The sequence below is a fragment of the Tamandua tetradactyla genome, chromosome 10, assembly GCF_023851605.1.
Source record: "Tamandua tetradactyla isolate mTamTet1 chromosome 10, mTamTet1.pri, whole genome shotgun sequence".
In the NCBI taxonomy this organism is placed as follows: Eukaryota; Metazoa; Chordata; class Mammalia; order Pilosa; family Myrmecophagidae; genus Tamandua; species Tamandua tetradactyla.
In genome coordinates this window covers 31,083,902-31,106,332 of record NC_135336.1, presented here as the reverse complement: position 1 = coordinate 31,106,332, position 22,431 = coordinate 31,083,902, and the positions used below count along the sequence as shown (strand labels likewise).

The window sequence follows — 22,431 nt, the reverse complement described above, 5'->3', positions numbered from 1 at the left end:
GCAGTCAATCAATACTTGTTGAATTGAGTTGAACCCTACCCAGACTCTTAGGGTTGAATAATTCAGGTTTGCTCCAACAACTCATTTTATTTCATTTTCACAACAATTTCTACAGATACATGATACAGCACAGGAAACCAGGAGTTCTATGAACAAATCTTATCTTCAGATTTTTCTCAGGTTGACCTGTGGTCTTTTCCTTTTTCTCCCCTCAAGTTTCCCAAGGCCTCTTCAGAGAAAGAGAAATGGATGTTTCTGAGCAAGCAATATTTTCTGAGAGGAAGCCCTGGTGGAAAGTTGTACTGTACCAGATGTAGAAAATTAAAAATGAGTAGCAAAACGCAAGTTCCTTCTGAATACGAGAGAAGAAGGTAACATTTCTTTCCAAGTACTCTAGAGGAGGAGCTCAGAGCACTTTAATCTTAGATGAATGTGACTGAACTCTTTCTGCTACTCAAGGAAAGACAGAAGTGCTTACAAGGGCTCATCCTGTGCTGGCTCCCTGCCACCCTCAACCCTGTCTTCTGCATGATTATCAGGCCCTTAACTTTTCTCTGCTCTTAACTATTTTAAAATTCCTCTTTCAGACAAGAAGATCTGATAAATGATCTCAGGCAAATAGAAGCTGGGACATTAGGAAAGCACTGGAATGGGAGCCAGTAGTTTAGGAGTTCTAGATAGGTGAACTTAACCTCCAAGTCTCAGCTTTCTTTTCAATAAAAGAAGAGGTTGGACTCAGTCAGCCCTTTTCTATTCTTTAGAAAGTAAGTTTTTGCCATGAAATGATCCTGAGCACTGCACACACAGTCTCCCCGTTGGGAAAACATGCTGTTGTGTTCAAGTATCTGAGTAAGTCTGCTATAGAAAGAAGTCTGATTAATTTTGTTTATCTGTGTTAAACAAACTTGGTTGCACAAAGAATTTTTTTTTCTTTCACTTCCCTGCCGCACATCTATTCAGATCTTTGCAGTTGTTTTTCCTTAACATCAGTTTGAGAAGCAATGACCCAGATAACTTCCCCAGTCCCTTCCAGATTTAAAATTCTGATTCTTTGTTTCGTTTTCAGCCAACCTTGAAAGATCCCCAGACTGAGAAGCCATTTTATCCTCACTTGCTTTATAATGTGGTAGGATAATTTATTTTGTGTTTGTTCTCTTAACTATTTACCCACCTCCACCCCTTTCCAAGTAGGTAGCACAGCTTTGCAATTCCTTTCCTTCAGAATTTGGAAAGGCCTAAAAGACAAACAGTGACAGCTTTTCTTACCTTTTGTGAAATCCCTACTGAAAGGAATAGTTGCCCTAGAGGGAGAGAGAAGGGTTATAAGAAAGAGGTAAGAAACTTTCACTGCAGATACTTTGAGATGGGGGAAACAAAAGAGAGATTCATTCCTTACCTCCTGACATGATACATAGCACTCCAGAAAGCTGGATCCCAAGCACCAGGTTTCCAGTCTTGCCAAAAATTCTAATGGCCAGTTGTATGAATGAGTGGAGAACTCCACCCAGAGACCACAAAGACAGAGGTTTGGGAAAGCTCAACTTTGAACTCAGAACAGTAACCAAGAGCCTCCTGATGTCTTGATTCTTTATAAAACTCTTTTCCTTTATATACTTTGAAGAAAATGAACTCAAACAATAATTGAAATTACATTTCCTCTCAATTTGAAGGAGAGTCGGGGCTCAAAATTAAGTTGACCTTAAAAATAAAGATATGCCATATTTCTTACAAATCTGAGCTTGTTGAAAGAAAATGTTCTAATGCATTCAATAATTTTTAATCACACGAAATATTTAACTGCCCTTAACCAGTATTCAGATAATTCTATTTTAGACAGATCATCCAACCATCATACCACCCTCAGGGTTCAGTGCCAGTACTGGTCCAGTATCTACTCTTCTTTATAGCACTGAGAGGTTGATCTGTATAAACTACATCAGTAGCTTCTCTTGTCTTCTCGATTACAGTTGGGTTCAGAAAACAAGGACCACCATAGCATGTTGGAGGGAGAGAAGAGATGTCAGTTTATTGATTACCCTGGGTTTCTTCTTGAGAATTCAGAACAGGCTGGATTCATTCCTCAACCAAAGCTTCTGTCAGTAGGCCTACAGGTAGTAATAATTCTTTGTCAGTAAATCCTTTATTAAACTCTCCTTAAAATACTCAACTTCAATGTGCCATTTATTTCTGGCTGGGCACATATTTATGGAATGTATAATGGATTTTACATCAGAATATTTCACATCATCATTTACTAGTTGTTGCCTTAAAGTGAGTAATTTAATCACTCTATATACAGTAAATCCCGAAAAATCCACAACAAAGCTCCTAAAGCTAATAAATGAATTCAGCAAAGTGGTGGGGATACAAGATCAGCATTCACAAATCAGTAATGTTTCTATATATAAGCAATGAATAATGAGAACAAGAAATCAAGAAAAAAATCCATTTACATTAGCAACTAAAATAATCAAATATCTAAAACAACTCTAATAAATGATGTTAAAGGATTTGTACTCAAAAAACTAAAAACACTGCTAAAAGAAATCAAGGAAGTATTAAATAAATGGAAGAACATTCTGCTTTCAGGAACTGAAAGACTCAATATTACTGTTAGATGTCAATGTCACTCAAGCAATTTACAGTTTCAACAAAACCCCATTCAAAATTCCAGCAACCTTCTTTGCAGAGATGGAAAAGCCAGTCATCAAGTTTATGTGGAAGGGCATGGGACCCCACTCTACATTCAAGTTATCTCTATCAACAATGTCTACCTCTTTGGTAGTTATAAGGAATAGATTAGCTAAAGTATGTAAAACCCGTTTGTAGTTATGAAGTACTTGGATAAGAGTAGCATTCATTTTGTTATTTCAGAAGTGTAGACCCAAATCATGGATTCTCTTCTTAGAGCACTCTCTGGTCCTCACTTTTCCTTACAACCTATTCTACCAATGACGGTAACTTGGGAAGCTTAATGCTACATGCCACTCACCCTTCAGAGAAAATTAGTTTATTTATACAATCAGATTGCTTTTCTCCCAAATGCTGAAATAAGAGAATTTTGTTTTGTTTTCATCTTTTTCTCTAAAGGTAAACTAATTCAAATAGTATAAAGAATAATATGAAGTTTCCTTTTCCTTCCTGACCACCAGCCCTCTGCCCAAAGGCAACCACTATACTAGTTTTTACTGTATTTTTCAGAGATTCTATATGCATACAAGTATATATTCCCTCCTTTTGTCTACATAGATGGTAAACATGCTATACATCCTGTTTTAGACTTTGCTTTTTTTTAAAAAAAAATTAATTTACCTTGGAATTTATTCTCAGATCAGTATATTTGGATCAACCACATTCGAGTGGATAAATTTTATTCCTTTGTATAGATGTGCATTGATAATTTAACAAATCTCTTACTGTTAGACATGTGTTTTCCAAAGCCCTGCTATTACAGACAGTGCTGCAATGAACTTCTTGTGCTTCCTTACATAAACATGTGGAATTTTAATCCAAAGAACTAATTCCTAGCAGGAGAATTTCTGAGTTAAAGAGTACAAGCATATTACATTTTAGCAGATGTTGTTATATTTTTCTCTATAGAGCATCTATTAATTTATACCCTATAATACTATCTATTGTTGTCAAACTTTTTGATTTATGTCAATCAGAGAGATGACAGATGGAATTATACCGTAGTTTCAATTTGCATTTCTTTTATTCTAAGTTAAGAATCTTTTCATGTGTTTAAAAGTCATTTATATTTCTTTTTAGTGTTCTTTCTATTGGTATCCTTAGCCTGTTTTTTTAAACATTTTTTTATTGTGAAAAATAGCACACAGACAAAAAAACCAATGAATTTTTAAGTACAGTTTAACTAGTAGTTATGGAGCAGATTTCAAAGTTTGATATGTGTTACAGTTCCACAATTTCAGATTTTTCCTTCTAGCTGTGCTAAGACACTGGGGACTAAAAGGCATATCAATATAATGATTCAGCAGTCATATGCATTTGTTAAATCCTTTTTCTCTAATTCCTCTGTCTCCTTTGATCCTTCTTCCAATCTTGGGGATATTTGGGCTCTGCCCATTCTAACTTTTTCCTGTTGAAAGGGTAGTTGACATTGTAGGATAGGGGAATGGACTAGTTGATGTTCTTGGAGAAGCTGTCCTCTCTGGGTTTCAGGACTTCTCTGGCCTAAGAACCATCTGGAAGTTATAGGTGTCTGGAAAGTAAACTTAGTGGATGAAACTTATGTAGAATCTCAGAAAGAGCTTTAGGTGTTCTTTAGGATTCACAGGAATGATGTTGGTTGGGGTTTGCCTTATCTCATATTTTATCTCTTTCTTATGGAAGGGTAAGAGGTTTATACATTAGGTAAAATGGCCCTTGTTTGGAATCTGTGTTCCAGAATAGGAGACTTTATTTGGAAGGAGGAGAGGTGATTGTGAAGTATCTTGAAATTTAGGGAAGGCAGGTCAGGGTGGGAAACCTACAAGTTTCCAATATCTGCTCTGTGCTTTTATCTATCACAGTCTTCACTCCAAGGGTGCCTCCTAGCTATATGTTCCAGGTATCATGGAGGTTGTGCTTGAACAAAGACGCTGTGGATTTATAGATCCACTGGTGATGTTAGGATGAAAACCAGTAGACAATCATCCCTGAGAAAAACGTTTCCTCTCGGTCAATATGCGAAGCATTGTCTGGTTATTTAAAATATCAAATCTCCTAATTTGATGATAAACTACTTGTGAATACACAGGAAAAAAATGAAAACATAGCTCAACCACACACCAAGACTGATAAACACTTTGATGCGTCCATTTGCTAACACTCTCCACTACCTGTAACACAGATAGAACCCCAGATTGAGCAAAATAAATAAACAATGTCATGGCAGACCCAGACCAGAGAATACATTAAGAAAGATACCCACCAGTCTCCAGACTCTACCTATCATAAAACAAAATATTCTTCTGTCCATTGTGTATGCTTTGATGTATGGTCCCTTTCCTAGCAATACTTCTATATGCATTCTGAGATAGTATCAGAATAGAAAGTATTTGTGCACGTGTGTTTGTGTGTCTGAGTGCTGTGTGTAGACCAGTGTAACATATTCCATTATGGAAGATTTAGTACTTAGTTGGGGAGGGTAGGACGGATCTGGGTAGCCAATGTATTTTGGGAATTGCCATGTCTCATGTATGTTCTGAGTTCAGAGAATTGTAAATTGAGATATAGATGTGGGAGAAACTGTCGTCTTAGTGGAGGAAACCTGCCCCATGTGAAGAATTACACAGAAAGAGGGAATTGGACTTCCTAGCTATGACTTACAGCTGTAAGTTGAAGTACAGAATTTGTCCATTTTTGTATATCTTTTTTTTCCAAATTTTCTAAAATCAGAAAAATACTGCATTAAGAAATATCAATTCCCACTGGTCTTATACTGTACAATTTATAAAGTAGGTTTTAAATCCATCTCTTTTTATTCCCTCAAGAACCCTGTGAGTTGGGCCTGGTAGATGTTATTCTGCAAACAAAGATGCCCAGGGAGGTAGAATGTCTTGCTTAGCTTGTAAGAAGTGACTAGAAAGCTGCTGTTTTTACTCAAGCCCAGTCCTCTTTCTCTATGACATTTCAGACAAACAAAGAAACAACAAATAAACAAACAAAAAAACACGAGAGAAAAAACAAAAGTCTAAATCCCGACCCACCAGAAATATTTGAAGCCCAAACAGAGTGAATGTTGGCAAGTGGCTATCTCATATTTATAATCTGTGTGACAATATAAGAAAGACAGTGCTGTGAACTTGGCAGTAGAAAACATGGATGAAATGGGGAAGTTGGAAAATGCAGTGCTGTGGAACAAGTTGTGTTATCCTTGGTAGTAGTACTCTTTGTTTATAACTTTCGAACTGCATATATGACACAATTCTTATTCTTGAATTTATGACTCTGTTTTAGAACAATTGTTTATTGTCTCTCATTTTCTCCAGTGACTTATGAAAAAGTTGGATTAAATTATCCTTACTACCAACGCACATCAACATCCATAATCAGAAACAATCAAACTACCCTGTTGGTTTTGCTGGAACACCTGTAAGCACCTCACGTCAATGTCTGCTTAACTTAAATTGCAAGCCCATGAGGAAAACACCCAGAATTAATGATCCATTCTGTAGCCTATATTGAACAAGACTTTCAGAAGACCAAGTCAGACTTAGCCCCCTCCCTTCCCTTGTCTGCCTTTATACTCAGGTCCCATGGTTAGTATAGCACTCTGTACTTTACTGGGAAAGTAAGACTACAGCAAAACAGGTGGGCCTGGAGTTTTATTTATGGAGCATGAGTTCGTCTCTCTGCTTCAACTCCTTAGTGTTCTGACTTGTTCATTCCATGTAGCTATGCAACTCTATGCCTGAACTTAAATCCCCTGAAACCATAGGCAAATGTGACTCATTAGATCTTGCCAGTGCTGTTATTGATCATCACCCTGGACCTCAATGTGGTAGTTGGAAGCTTTATGGACCCCAAAAGATTATGTTCTTAAAGCTAATCCATTCCTGTGGATGTTGTAGGATCGTTTGGTAAGTAGAATCTTAAGTTGAGATGTGGCCCACCTCATTCAGTGTGGGTCTTAATCCTCTTGCTGGAGTCCCTTACATGAGGATGAAATTCAGTGAATGTCATGGAAGCTGAGAAAGAAAGTCACAGATGGAGCAGCCAGAAGCTGAAAGCAATGAAACCTGGAGAGAAAGGGAGAGACCAGAAGATGCCACCATGTGCTCTGCCATGTTAGAGAGGAGTCCAGGATCACTAGTAGCCAGTCTTTGGGGAGAAAGCATTGCCTATTGTTGCCTTGATTTGGATATCTTCATGGCTCCATAATGATAAAGTTAATAAATCCCCATTGTAAAAGTCAGTCCAGTTTTGGTATATTACATTTTAGCAGCTTTAGTAAACTAAAGTAAACTAGAACACCCAGGATACAAAGCTAGGCATGATATCCTCAGCTTTTATGTTCTTTGGAAAGTTGTAGATAGGATACATCTAAAATTATATTTTAGAAGTATATTTTTTTCAAAAGGTTTTCAATGGCAGAAAATGCCACATCTTAAAGGGTAGCAGTGTGTTTCTATAACTGGTACCAATATCTGACATGATTTTAAACCAGTATGAAAGATAAACAAACTTTTAAAGTCTATGGATTCATAGCATAGAGGAAAGATAGCAATTATCTGGATTGTGTATTCATTGCACAGAACCAATTAAGACAGATAATTCAGAATCTTTTGGGCTTTAGTTAGCTAACCAACAGCCTAAGTGAATCACAGAAATCATTATTTGTATTATTTAAATAGTGTAGTTGCAGCTATAATTTCTTATGTGCTAGATGAAAAAGGGAAGACCTAGGTTTTGTCAGTACAGAGTAAGCCTTTGCAGTTGGCTGCAAAAGAAGTCCCAGCTTCTTTTCCTGGCACAGCATCGAAATGGCACATATAAATTTCATCAGCACCAGTATGTTGCTCATTTAGCATTTAGGAAACACAGTGAATAGCAATTATCAGCTAAACAACTAGAAAGTGAAAATGACCTAGTAATCAGAGTAAATATATGTAGGGCTGCCATATTATAATGTATAAATGTTGTGGAGAAATAGCAGAACACCAACAGACAGAATCCTTATTTTTAAGATTTGTATGAACACAGGTACAGTCTTGACTCTCTGACATGTTTTTTGGATGACAACTACTAAAACTAAATAAAAAATAAATAATAAAATAAATGCTTATTCAGTAAGTAATAGGTCATCCTTGTCATTTGCTCACTTATAGATATCAGGACCAGAAAAGGCATTGTCCTGGTTTTTATAATCCTAAAGTTGGCTCCAAATGACCAGGTGACATATGGAAAGATGATAACAGCTTGGTGGGAGTTTAGTCATCATAAACTCTGCACAGCCAGCTGTTTTAGCTTCTTATTCCAACCCAATGGAATTACAGTATCCTTCCTTCTTTGTTAAGCTTGGAAAATGTTAAAAGCTGCCAATGACATTTTGTTTATATTCATCTACCAAGCAAATCAGGTGGGATAGTATCAATGTTGCTAAACTGAGCACCTGGATTACATGCTGTGATGCAGAGGAACACAGAAAAATAAGCAGAATCTTTATTTTAGAAGCTTATGTGAATGCAATATACTGGGAAAATTAGGCTAACCAATGGAACAAGTTCATTAACAAGTTTCTGAACAGCAGACTAACGTAATTTCATCACTTTTTCTATTAAGGGCTAATGGAATTGGAGGAAATAGTTCTAATAATACTTTATAGAAAAAGAGAAAAGGGAGTAAAAATGGTTGTAGGGGATATTTGTTGCTTTGGAGGGACCCAAGTCACTTTCCCCATTGCTTAAAGCTTCTTGATTTTGGGGGGAGTGGGGAAAGTAGATACTCTTCTTATATTGTGTGCAGTCTCAGTGGGTTGTCAAAGTCAGGTGCCTTTTATGGAAACATGGATTTCTTTTTTCTTACTGCTCCAGGACTGCCAAGCTGTGCGCATGTGCCCTAAACTTGTCTATTCACTCTCTCAAGCAAGCAGAGACAGAATCCACTCATTCTATCAGAAGACCATCTACTGAGATTCTGCAGAGACTTTCAGAAGCTTCCTGTTTCTTGACTGCTCTCAGTTGGCATAATGCATTGAATTTTATCCCTGCAAATAATATGTTCAAATCCTAACCCTCAGTACCTGTAAATGTGATCTTATTTGGAAATAGGACCTTTCCAGGTATAATAAAGTTAAGATGAGATCATTTTGGATTAGGGTGAGTCCTAAATCCTATGACTGGTGTCTTTGGATGAGAAAACAGGCAGAGATTTGGATACAGAGACAAGAAAACACACAGGGAAGAAGGCATGTGAAGATGGAGGCAAAGATTGGAGTGATACAGTGACAAGCCAAGGATTGCTGGCAACCATCAGAAGCTAGGAGAAAAGCATGGCACAAATTCTCCCTCAAAGTCTTAAGAAGGAACCAATCCTGCCGACAACCTTGATTTTGAGCTTCATGATTGCAGAACTGTAAGAGAATAAATTTCTGTTGTTTTAAGCCACCCGGTTTGTGGTGATTTCTTATGGCAGCCCTAGGGAACTAACACAGTCAGAGTCTTCACCCTTCTTTTTGAGTCCTCAATCTTCTTTTTGATATGTGAATTGCTCAATAGCTTTTCTATAGTACAGTTCTTGCATAAATTAACTAGAGTTGTTTCTATTGCTAGCAAGCAAAGAACTATTTTTAATACAGTGATTTTTACTTGAAGTGTTGAGAATGACTACTTCTTACAAAAGCAGAGGATCAGAGACTTCTGATATGGGATGAATCTATAATAGTAACAGGGTAAATTTGAATATGAAAATAACATTTAGACTGTCAGAATCACAGGGGCAATCTTAATATGTTATAAATGGCTGTTTCTTCCCCTGTTTCTAAGTCTTTGTCTATTTTGTTTTGTCATATTTTAATGAATTAGGATGGATTTGAGCCATCTATAGCTTTTGGCCCCAAAAGACCCAGGTACATAAGCTAAAAGTACTAGAAGAATCTTCATTCATAATATAGCTCCAAACCTACTATGTAAGTGTTTTGGTTTGCTAAAACTGATGAAATGTGATATACCTGAAATGCACTTGCTTTTAACAATGGCGATATATTAGCTTACAAATTTACAGTTGAAGGCCATAAAAATGTCCCAGTTAAAACATCAACAGGAAGATACCCTTTCCAAAGACTGGTTATCGGCGACCTTGGGCTCCATTGTTAGATAGCCAGGTGCATGGTGATGTCTGCTGGTCCTTTTCTCCTGGGTTTCATTGCTTCAGCTTCTGGGTTCTCTGACTGTGACTTTTTTTCTGTGTTTTCTGTAGGTCCTCTCTTAGCTTCTCTGGGACTTTTTCCATAAGCTTCTCTTAATTTCATCTCTTAACTTCTGTGTGTGTTTTATCCTCTAATAAAGGACTCAAGTAAGAGGATTAAGACTCAGTTTTAATGAGAAGGGTTAAATCTCAGTTTAAATCACCTAATCAAAAGGTCCCACCTACAATAGGTTTGCACTTACAGGAATGGATGAAAAGAACATGACCTTTCTGGGGTACGTATAACTTCAAACTACCGCAGTAAAGATGGGAAAGAAAATTGCAGTACTATGTCAATTGTCCATATCTCAGCAATGGCCAGGGAGTATTTAATCACCTTTTTGTTTTTATAACAACTTAAAATCAAAACATTTGTTAGTTAGGATGTGTAAGTTATCTTAGCTACTACAAGAGAAGCAAACATAAGATAGAATTTCACCGATGGAGAATATATGAACTCTTTAAAGAGGTTGCCAGATAAACTGAGTTGAAAGTTCTATGAGAGTTCAGAGCAAGAAGATAAATCTTCCAGCTGAGGAGACCAGGAAAGACTTTTTGGAGAAAGGTAGAGAATTCTGTTCCTTTAGAATTGCTGTTCACTTTCAGCAACCAGCTGATTTCACAGGACTTTGAAACCCAGGCTAGATATGTACAGGGCCACGGCTGAAGAGTGAGAGTCATGCAGCTGATTTTACTCAGGACAACTTCTGCAAAAGAGGATTGGGGTTGTGATAACTAAGCCTCTGTGTGTGTTCGTGTATGTGTATGTAAGAAAGTTGGTAGCAAGGCAAATAAAAAATATTATGTTTGTTGTGCTCCATGAGCATCTTTGAAAAACAGCAAAGGAAGAGAGTGTATCACAAAGCAAATTTCTTTCCTAAAATTGAAATTTGTTGTAAGGAGGTAATTTGTGGCAGATTTATGGAGATGCACATTTAACAAAACAAAACATTTGAACTGGATAGCACCTCTCTAACCATCTTTCATTGTAAGTAGACAAAAGTGTTTAAATTCATATAGAATGAGTCTTTGACCAGAAGGTTCCATCTCTGACACTTGCTAGGTCTATTTGAACAGGCTAAATCAAGCTGCATTGACTATATTTAGTTGCTCTTTTTCTGTGGAATAAAAGAGCAAACAGAACTGGTATTTCCAGGTGTCCTTCCTAAGATAGGAGGTGAAAGAATGAGGATTCATTATAACAATAAACCCTTTAGTTTACCTTCGTTATAATGAAATAAAGGAGACTAAAACTGCTCTTTTTCTTTTTTTCAGGTGGGGAGAAACTGAGAACTTTCCAAATGTAACTGTAATGGCACATTTGTACAGGGAAGTCCAGTCTTCTGAATTCAAAACAGCTTGATTCACCAGAGCATGTTGCCTCCCTTTGAGCAAAAAATAAATCTATCCAAATTTAATCAAACTGCTTGCCAAGTTCGAGTCTATAGGGAACTTTTATTTTTATAACCAAGAAAAACACCCTTTATACTAGGCAATTTTAATGGCAGTATTGGGACAGCCTATACTATTTCTTTTCAAATGGAGTACAAAAGCCTGTGGGTTTATCTACCTATTAAAAGTGGCACTGGAGAATGAGAACAGTCCACATTAGAAAGAAAAATACATAACCACTTCACACTCAGTTGGGAGAAATCTCTTAATTCTGACATTAAACTATCATTTTGCAATGCTTTCTTTTCCTTTAATGGTTTGAAGGTTTAGGTACCCTAGAAAAGATCATGTTCAGAAAAGATCTGCTAATCTATTCCTGCAAGTATGGACCTATTGTAGGTGGGACCTAATGATTAGGTTGTTTCTATGGATGCAGGCCCCAGGTGGGTCTTAATCCTCTTACAGGAGTCTTTTCTAAGAGGATAAAAGACAGAACACACAGTAAAAAGCCCCAGAGAAGTTGAGAGAGGAAGCCACTGATGATAGAAGCTGGGAGCAACTAAGCCTGGAAGTAAAGAACCAGCAGACATTGCCACATGCCTGGCCATGTTACAAAGTTGCTGAGGATCTCTGGGAGCCAGTCTTCGGGGAAAAGGTATCATCCTGCTGATGCCTTGATTTGGACATTCTCACAGCCTTAGGACTGTAAACATGTAAACGAATAAAGAGATGAATGAATAAAATTAATGAATAGTCTTTAAAGGCGAAGGAAAAAGGTATTTCTTATCTATCTCAGTAGGATGTAATGAACATATGAGTGCATGGCAGAATTGAATCCAATTATAATGTAATAATAGCTAGTGTTTATTGAGTGCCAGACACTATTCTAGGTGCTTTGGTATATTAATTCATTTAATCATTGCAACAATTCTATGAACGAGGTATCAATGTTAGCTCTCTATCAAAGATGAAAAAAATCTGTGGTACAATGTGATCAAGTGCGTTAATCATTATCTCACAGCTGGTAAAAGAAGGATGAGGGACTTGAATCCAAAACTAGTACTTCTATAATTTACTTACAGCTTGGTATTGTCAAAAAACAAATCTAGATTTGGTATTTGCAAGGATTATTGTAAGGGGAAAGGGGCTATTGAAATACGGAGAGTGCTCTGACAATAGATCAGCAAGCATCTCAAGGGATGGGTAAAAAAAAGGGGGATTTTCTTTTAAAGAGAGGGAAGAATCAGGTGGAGGGAAGTGGGATGAAAGGTTGGCATGATCAGGTGGTAGATCGGAGACTATTTTATGCTGAAGCAGTCTATTTTCTGGGAAAGGCCCTTAAAGTTCAGGAGTCTGGAGGAAGTAGAAAAGCTTAGCCGAGGTTTGGTTAAGAAACATTTTATTCTGATTGATCTGTGGGGACAAGCATTTCAGCTGATCATTTATAAAGCAAAGAAAGGGAATTCGGAGGGTCTGTATCTGGCCCTGGGTAGGGTAACCTAGGTGGCATTCCTGAGTTTTTTAGATGAAGTCATATGGGAAGGGTGGCTCTTTGCAGTGAACTGTTTTCTAGAACTCAGAAGGGGAGGGTTTTTTTTTTTTTTTTTTGACTTTTGACTTTTGCTGTTTTCTTGGATCACAGGAGCCAGGAAAAATTTAGTGTTAGAGGTATACAAATAGCCATGACAAATGCCAATCAGAGTCTGAATGTCCAGCTTAAATCCTTTACAGAATATACTATATAGGTGAAAACTTTACACTGAATATCTACACCATGTTATAAGGACCTCAGATTTCTTTTCCATAGATGTGTAGACCTGATTTTATTCAGGATGTGTTTGTGGGTGAGGGAGTGAACATTGTATTGAAAAGTCAACAAGTAGGCATTCTGTAGACAAATCATAGAATTTCAGAGAAAACTTTGCAAAAGTGAGCATTTCAATGTAATTTATAGCCTCTGGAGAAGGTTTACTTTATATTTTCCTCAGTAGCCCAGTGGCAGGCCAATATCTTCTTTGTGAGAGTTGGTCTCACCATTTGCAGTTAAGTGTTTATGAATACAAGAGCCTCACTCAGATATGGGTTCATTATAAAATCTCTCTCTTTTTTTTCTTAAGGACGGTTTGCCCTGAGCTATAAGATAACCCTCAGTACTGAGTCTTTTACCCAGACCCAGTTCTTTTTATCTCTCAACAATATGTTGGAGAGCCTTTTTTCAAGGACTTACTGTCACATTGGCTAGAAATGAAGAGACATTTCAATTTAGTCTGTCCCTCACTTTCCCCTTTTTAAATTCTAAATAAGAACTTGACAGACAGTTCAAATAACCTAGGGTTCACAATGAAAAGAAAGGTCCCCTCTATTTCCCTTTTCCCACCACTGGTGAAGTTGTGTGCTCTGTAGTTTGTCCTAGAGCCTGCCTTCATTCTTCATGCTTCTGGAAGAAGAAGAGGCATAACAGAACTCAGAATCCCTATTTTGATTAAATAGGGGGCTTGGGAAAGAAAAGGAGAGCAACCTGAAATTTGATGTAATTTGTCCTTATGTTTAGGAAAATTGTTTGTTTTTGTACCCTTCTTTGCTAATACATGTGAGAACCTATTCTGAAAACTGAGTCAACTTTGTCTGGATGTAGCAATTCAGATCCAGGACAAAAGTCCCAAGAGAATGTCATTGTGTGATGTTAACATGGGATGATGAAGTCATGTTGATCAGGGGAAGAAGAGGTGGCCTGGGAGGTCTTGGGGAGGGGGTTGAAATGAAAGCAAAGATAATCCAGTAGGTCTCTAATATTGGAGCTGTGATGCATTGAATCTCTCCAGATTCCAGTGCCTTGTAGAGGCCACACCCTGGTTGAAAATCTTGATATGTCCATTTTTACCATCTTAATATTTTGTATCTAAAGAAGAAGGGATAGAGGATGGGCCACAGCTCCACCAGTACCATTTCCCTCTGAGTGCTATGCACTCCAGTGTTGGTGCAATTCCAGGAATATGTGTGATCCTCTCTGCTTCTTCTAAGTTGACAAGTGTGATCCACAAATTTCTAAAGAATTCTGTTCTGCTAAATATTCAAGAATGTGTCTGACAGAGTGAAGGAAGGGAAATTAGGCAGAGACAAAAAAGAGCAGACAAGAGAAATAAAAGTTATTGGAATTTACAAACTAGGAAGGAACTTTATATATACCAAAGATTTTTCTGAATCTTACTGGGCAAAACAAATCTACCATATCAATTATTAATATTTTAGCCATTATTTTTTGAATCGGGAAAGAAGATAATCAACCTATGATAGTATGATTCCTTTATAATTCCATTTAGAAAAAATTTTGGATATGTTATTTGGAGAAAGTATTCTTATTTCCTAGTGAGAGGAAAACCCCACCCCTTTTTACATGGTGTGATGACTCTAGTCCAAACGCAATGAGTTTCTAGAAATGGCAAGTGAGACACTTGTTGCCATGGTGATGGTTAATAGTTCTGACTCAGATATAGCGTTGCTATAGCAACTGCATGAAGCCTTTGGGAGGTGGTGCAGGCTTTTTTTTTTTTTTTAATCAGCAGAAAGAGGCTAGGAAGAGACATTTTAGTAGCTTCTTGCTGCACTGCAGTGACGAAGCTTTCAAGGCTGTTTCATCCAGATGAAAGATCATCCTGTTTCTGCACTGATGAAGCAGATATGTTGCACTGCAGGATAAATATAGTCCTATACATCATAAAAGCAGGCACATTATTTGCTTGCTAATGAATTCTAATTTTCTGGCTTCTTATTTTATGCACTTGAATAAGATTGTTCTCATACTTTCTTAATACATACACTTTTTTTTTTTTTAAATACATGCACTTTTGATGGTTGAGTTCATTTTCACTATTTCAATTAGAAGTCCGCCTCCCTACTTCTTAATGAATTCTAGCTTTAGGAATTGTTGTGTGTTCTCTGGACTCCATGTACCTTGATACACATTTGATTTTTTGTCTACTCTATAGTTCTGATAATACCAGTGGTCACTTCTATCAGGAACATTTTTAGTAAGTTTCATTTTCCCTATTTGAAAGGTATGTGAGAATTCATATGTAGGGATATGTTTGAATCAGGACAGTAGTGAAAACACAGGATGGTAATTAAATATAACCCATGAAAACTTACAGAGCTGAACTCATTCACATTTCCAGATAGAATAGTTAAAAAAAAATGCATTTTAATTTTGTTTTGTTTTACTTAGAGAATTACTATTCAAGCTGCAAGAATTCAACGTTATTGACTGCATTTTAGATTTGGAGGGAATCAGGCTGCTGGATGAATCTGACATTTCAGACTTATCTCATATTCCACCTTGCCTGACCTGTTCTTGCCAGAAATATAACTCTGAACCTGCGAAGCACTTGATAAACACTCATGTTTTTAATGTGTTTTTGATATACATGATAAAATGCCTTAATTTCCTCTTTTTGGTCCCACTGAATTAACACTAATTGACAGTCACTAACTGGCTTTCTGCAGCCCCTAATTCTCTCCAATTTCTGGACCCTTAGTGGAGAGAACCCTCTTACTCTACACATGGACATGGGCCCATCTTTTTGAGGACGATTGCTATAGCTTCAGAGAATAATCTTTCTACATTAGAGGCACAGAAAGACAAAATGTATTCAAAGACTTAGTTTGGTGTCAGTTCTTCACTGACACCTGGTTTTGTTTCTTTGTATGGTCTTTATCTCTGTTGACTTCTCTCATTTAATCCTTTTTTATCTAGACTCCTCCCTTAGAAATTGATTTTCAGTCCTAATTATAGCCTTCAAAGTCTTTGTTCCTTCTCTTTTTTCCTTGCTTATTTCCACTTTCTTTTCATTGGGGATACCTGCCTCTGCTGCTTTTATTCAAAAGAAGGGCTTCCATCTTTTTGAACCAGTGATTATCAACTGTGGAGGTAAAACACTAATGAGTCCCAGGGTTATGAAGTTTGATCAAATAATTTATTACTTATAATAGATAGGCATCAATTCTGTTAATGATTTACCTTTTAAAAATATGTATTTCAGAATAACCCATTAATAGTTACCACCATTCATTTGCATGCTGATATGCTTTCCTGAAGCTGAGGGAGAGGGAAAGTACAGGCAGTTTGTGAGAATCTGTGTTACAGGCAGATCACCATATCTGTGCCTATGGGAATTTGTCACATGTGACATTCATTCATCATATGTGTCAGTGAAGAGAAAAGGATGAGAGCCACACCTTCAGATTCATAGTTCTTTGATACCAGGGATCTCCCTTGCAGAGGCAAAGAATCATTTGTTTTCAGTCTAGGTTGTCCTATTCAAGTTTGAGTCAGATATTTTATACATATTCCTCAGCAAGAAAAGGCTAATTTTGTTATATATGACAAAGTCTAATTGAATGGCTTTATCATCATACTTTGATGTTCAAGAAACCTTTACATGTTAACAGGCTTACATTTTCTCATCAGATTTAAAATAGTAATGACCAGTTTCTCCAAAGAACAGCATCAACACTGGGTGGAGAGTTTAGTGAGGTACTGAATATACAAATGGATAATGACCAGGAAACTCTGACCCACTATCAGCGGTAACCAGACCAGGAAACAGTGGCCTCAACCTAAAACAATCAGTGTAGGAAGCTGTCCCCTATCTACAGCAACCATGAAGTCAAACCACAATCCCTACAATTGGTCACTACAGCCAGGACTTGAACAATTACTTACAGCTTCACTAATAATTTTCCCCCTACTTCCAATTTATGATCAACCAGGTAAAACCAAAATGTACTCCCCTAATAATCACAAAGGAGGCCCTGCTTCCAAACAGGCTGCCTGCCAGCCAACAGCCTCCCATGAGGGTACACCTGACGTCTTCCATTTTCCCCTCTATGGAGCTTTCCCAGTTCTCTCTGCCTGGCTCGAGTCTCTGCCAAATATGAGAGTTGGTGGTTAATTCCCTTGCTATAAGAAGCTCTAAATGATTAGTGTTTGTTTGTTCTCATTTGGGTGTTCTTCCTGTATTTCCACATAGGAGATCTGAGTTCTAGTTATGGTAGACACTTAAAAATTTATTCTCAATTAGATTCAATAGGCCTCAATTTATCTGGGAATTAGGGTGTTTACACAACATCAATAACTGCCAAATATTGTTTTATAAGTTTCAAAGGATAATTTTTAAAAGGTAAAATCAGGACTCTAATACTAATATAAGATGAGCACATGTCAAAGACTTTTATTTAGCTTATTAATTAATGAGGGAACAAGTAAGATGCTACAAATGGTTCCAAGGAGAATTCAAACAGCACAAAATATATAAACAATATAAATAAATTTACAAACAAATTAAAAATTATTCAATATTCATAGGAAACAGTATTTTACCAGAAAAATCTCATTTGCCTTTCTTTGGACAAGAACCATTCAAATTACCATAAATTTTCAATACTTACAGAGCCATAAAATACTTAAAAGACCATAAAGGATGCAGACTCCTGTAGAGTGAAATTATCTGGAAGGAGATGCTCCATAGGATACCCAGTAATGTATTTTTGTCCATTTTTATAGTCATTTACAATGAATATTGGAATCCTTTGTTTCAAACAAAATCTTCTATGGAATCTCAATTCATAGTGCAGATAAAAAGCAGAGTAGCTTTGATTGAAATGAGTATGTGGATCTTCCGATGAAGCTTCCACCTTATCCTTCTCTTGCAGTAGCCAGTGAGACAACTAGAATCTTTGGGATCTGTGTGAATTACAGTTTGGAAACTGTTTATTTTGAAGTTCTTTTCTATAACTATTGACTGACTGCACATTCAGTTCCTTACCTTTTATTTGCTAGTTCCCATGCCCAAACACTGCACCTGTACCTCTACCCAGCACCCATGAAACACATACACACATACCCACATACACACACAATGCTCTACTAAATCAAGGTATCTATTTCAGGATCCCTACAGATCCTTAGAAATTTGAAAATTCCAAAGCTGTCTATTTCTGTAGAATTTTCTGTTCCTGATTTTCATAGAATAATTGCAAGTTACCTGAAAGAATGCTTCCCACTTGGCCAAATAACCTGCATTCAAAGAGCCTGCATTTCAAGAGTACTCCTGAAAATCATGGAAAATATATCAGTAGATTTTAGTGTGAGATTTTCTTTATCTCGAACGCATCCCAGTTTCTTTTCTTAATTTTGAAAAACAAGGCCATATTTTTAAAATGCCTCTGGGCCCTTGTACCAAAATATCTTAAAAATTCTGTAATCATAATACCCTATTTCTATTTCAAATTATATGGATTGTGAAAGTCTGTCATCACGTGCAGATTGTGAAGAAATCCTTTCTCCATTTCCTCACCACCTAATTCTGGCCTAAAATCTTTTCCCTCAGGTACTATCTGTAGACTCTCTAGTACTCTGGCTTCAGTCTTATCCCTGGCAAGAAATGAGTATAGACTTCTTGCCTCAGAAGTCCTTTACTTAGTTGCAATGGTGTGTTCATATCTTGTTAGTAACCCCCTTTTTATAATCTGTTTTATTGTCCCAGCTCTTTTAGAGGAGGATTGGCTCTTTCAATTTTTTCCCCAATTCTCCCTATTTGCTCTTGCAACTGGGCCCTCTGTTTCTTTGACCCATATCTACTGTATGTTCAGCTAGTCTCTTACACTTGGCTTTTTGCCTGTTTGAATCCAAGATGCCTTCCCATTTTCTTGTCCTTATCTAAAAATACCTTTACACTCTACACTCCTTTGTCATTTTGGCTAGTCTTCCTGTCCTTCCATATCCCTTTACTGACCAAATCCTTCCCTGACCTTCTCTCTGCTGTATCATCTCAGGGTTTAAGAGACCAAGCTACTAAATTAGACCTCAACATTACCTAGCAAAATCTCAGAGATTGCTTTCCCTGAACTAAAATTATCATCCTCCTTGCTCTCTTATCCTCCCTCACAGCAAAGTCTGACATCTTAATGAGACCAATATTTTTCTAAATCAGCATTAGAGTTCTACTAGTTCTGTTATCTGAAAACTTCTGTGGTTTCTCTTCCTCTTAAACCCTATATCTTGACGAGGGCAGAAGCAGAGACCAAAGAGAGAACTTGATAAAATAGGTAACCTTTGCTGAGTATGGTCTATGTACTAGGTATTATGCTGAATATTTTAAATGCTTCATTTATTTGGCACAATATCCCTCAGAAGGATATGCTATTATTATCCCCATTTTATTGATGAGGAATGGCTAAGTTGGGAAGGTCACCCAGGTATTAACTTTTGAAACTAGAACCTGTGTTCAAGCTATTCTGACCCTGAAGTTCATTAAGCTCTATTTTCTCCCAGGATAACACACTAACATCACAGTCTTTTACTAAATGGGTGGCAACATTGACTGATTTGCATTTCAAAACATTTGTATTTACTTATGGTAGAGATGTTCATAGACAAACTATTAACCAGAAGGGAAATCTTTGAAAAAGGAAGCACCAAAAAGTAGTGATGAGGACACATATAAAGTAAATAAGGGACCCAGATTCTAATCCCAGCTCTTAACAAGAAGCTCTCAGAGTTTCTGGTTTCTCATTCAAATGTAGACTGCTATAGTAAATAGTCTATAAGATTTCTTCCAAGAATACAACTTTGCTTCCTAAGGTCCTAAAAAGTTCACAGATGGAGTCTCTGTAGTTCATAAAGAGCTCTGATTACACTGTATATGGATTAGGTTTGGTTGGTAAGATTAATTATGCAAATCAGTCCAGCTTACTTTTTGGTCTTGCAACTGCCAAGAAAGTCAGCTGAGTACAAGGCCAGGGTGGGCTGTCATGTTATTTCCTAGGACTGTTATCATTAAAGTGGCAGGTCAAATAACCAACTGAAATCATTCCACCTTACAGCTACTTGGGGCTGGGCTTATGTGGAATAGTGGGGAGGTTGAGAGAAATATTCATAGTAGCTGCTACAAGTGAAAGCATAAAACTGAAAAATGAAAATCTGGAAAACATGCTGTAAAGATTCCTTGGAACACAGCTGGAAGTGGAATACCATGGCTGGGTATTGTTGGGCAACAAGAGGAGCAGACAGATCTTGGTGAGTAGTAATGAAGAATGATGGAGTCGGGACATCTGTTATTTTGTCTGCCTGGTTGCACTTGCTTTGGGAAACTGCTCCCCTACATCCCAAGAGATTCTGATGGGCCATCTCTCCTACCACAAGGGGGGCAAATGACTCAAGCTGGCCATTCAGAATATCTTATTCACCAAGATACAGAGATTGATTGATGAGCAGTTGGCATGAGACCTAAGAAAACCCAACCAGGTAGAGTTTACACACAGTAAAATTCACCATGTTTAGGTGGACAGCTCCGTGAATTTTGATAAATGCATAAAAAGTTGTTTAATCACCACCATGATGAAGATATGTAATATTTCCATCATCCCTGAAAGTTCCCTCACCCCCATTTGTAGACAGTCACCTATCCCTGGCAACCACTGATCTGTTTTCCTGTTCTTGTTTTTTCAGAATGTCATGTAAACAAAATCATAGAGTACATAGTCTTTTAACCATTGCTTCTTTCACTCAATTTAATGTATTGGAGATCCATCCATGTTGTTGCAAGTATTAGTAATTTGTCCTTTTTTATTGCCAAGTAGTATCCCATTGTATAGATATACCACAGTTTGTTTATCCATTCACCAGCTCATGGACATTTGGGCTATTTCCAGTTTTTGGTGATTATTTTAAAATTCACAGTATACAACCACATACATATACATACATAATGAACATGCATTTTCATTTCTCTTGGGTAAATATCTAAGAATGAGATGTCAGTGTTATATGGTAAATGTATGTTTAACTTTGCAACAAACTGCGAAACTGTCTTCCAAAGTACATCATTTTGCATTTTCATCAACAATAAGAATTCCTAATGCTCTGCTTCCTCACTAGCATTTGGAATTGTTATGTGTGCATGTGTTTTTAATTCCAACAATTTTAATAGGCATGCAGTGGTATCTCAAAGTGGTTATAATGAAAATGGATATTAAGCATCTTTTCATATGCTTATTTGCCTAATCAAATCTTTTGTCCATTTTGTTGTGTTTGTTTTATTATTACATTGTGAGAATACTGCATACATTCTGAATACAATTCCTTCATCAGGTATCATTCCTCAAATATTTACTCCCAGATTGTCTTTTCATTTTCTTAGCAGTGATTTTTAAGAAGCAGTTTTTTAATTTTGAGGAAGTCCAATTTATCAACTATTTTCTTTTGTGGTTTAAGCATTTTGTGTGCTATCTTTGCTAAATGCAAGGCCATGGAGATTTTTCCTGTGTATTTTTTTCTAGAAACATTATAGTTTTAGGTTATACTTATAGAACTAGGATCAATATAGAATTAATTCTTCAATGCAGGACACCCCATTTAAAGATAATTTAAACTGAGTTTCTGTCCCTGGCAGCCAAAGAATCTTGACTAATATGGTGTGCTTCACAAATTATGAAAGAGAATACTTTAAGAAAGAATCTAGTGAAGATGCATGTTGATTCTTCCCCAAATCAATTTAATTTCAATGAAAAGCCCATTTAGGTGTATTTGTTTATTTACTGATTGGAACTTGGCAGAGTGAATTTTTAACTTGGAAGAATACATTGGTGAGAATAGCAATTGATAATTTAAAAATTTGTGGGAATAGAGACTTAGGCTATGGGATATTAAAACATACAATAAATGACAATAATCAAATCAGAATGGTGCTGATGAAAGAATCAACAGGCAGAGCTAAGAAACTGAATAGAGAGTTTAGAGACAGGCCTAGCATACAGGTTTTATATCAGTATGAAAAACAGCTAGTCAATGAATGGTACTGGTAAAGTTAGTTTGAAAAAATAAATGAAGTTATATTCTTACTTAGATTGATATCTGAAAAATGAAAACTTTTACAGGAAGACAACCTGAAATGGCAACCCTGAGCTTCTTAGTTCTTTCTCAAGCCAGTTTTGCTCTTTTTAGGTTATTTAACTAGATTACATAAGGTCTGCAACCTTATTTTATTGCACTCTGTTCACGCAGGAATATAGCTTGTACTGGTCTTTGCTGAAAGTAGAAGTACTCACTTTTAATGCATAAATTTATATTCAGGT

At 36.8% G+C, this 22,431-nt stretch overlaps 1 protein-coding gene across 13 annotated transcripts in view; it reads left to right on the top strand.

The window, feature by feature from the left end:
- LOC143648382 (uncharacterized) overlaps positions 1 to 22,431 on the top strand; it is a 239,889-nt gene that overhangs the window by 201,758 nt on the left and 15,700 nt on the right. For 9 of the 13 annotated variants that reach the window (XR_013158512.1, XR_013158519.1, XR_013158517.1 and 6 more), the window contains one exon: positions 11,185 to 11,334. The exons of 1 other annotated variant lie outside the window; for it this stretch is intronic. Coding sequence is in view for 4 of the 12 variants with exons in the window: in XM_077118321.1 (XP_076974436.1) it covers positions 11,185 to 11,272 (88 nt within the window). In the remaining 8 variants the exon portion in view is untranslated. Of the gene's footprint in view, positions 1 to 1,066; positions 1,132 to 8,537; positions 9,140 to 11,184; positions 11,335 to 22,431 lie in introns of those variants that run through there. 3 more of the 13 variants (XM_077118320.1, XM_077118319.1, XM_077118324.1) reach the window with 2 other exon arrangements.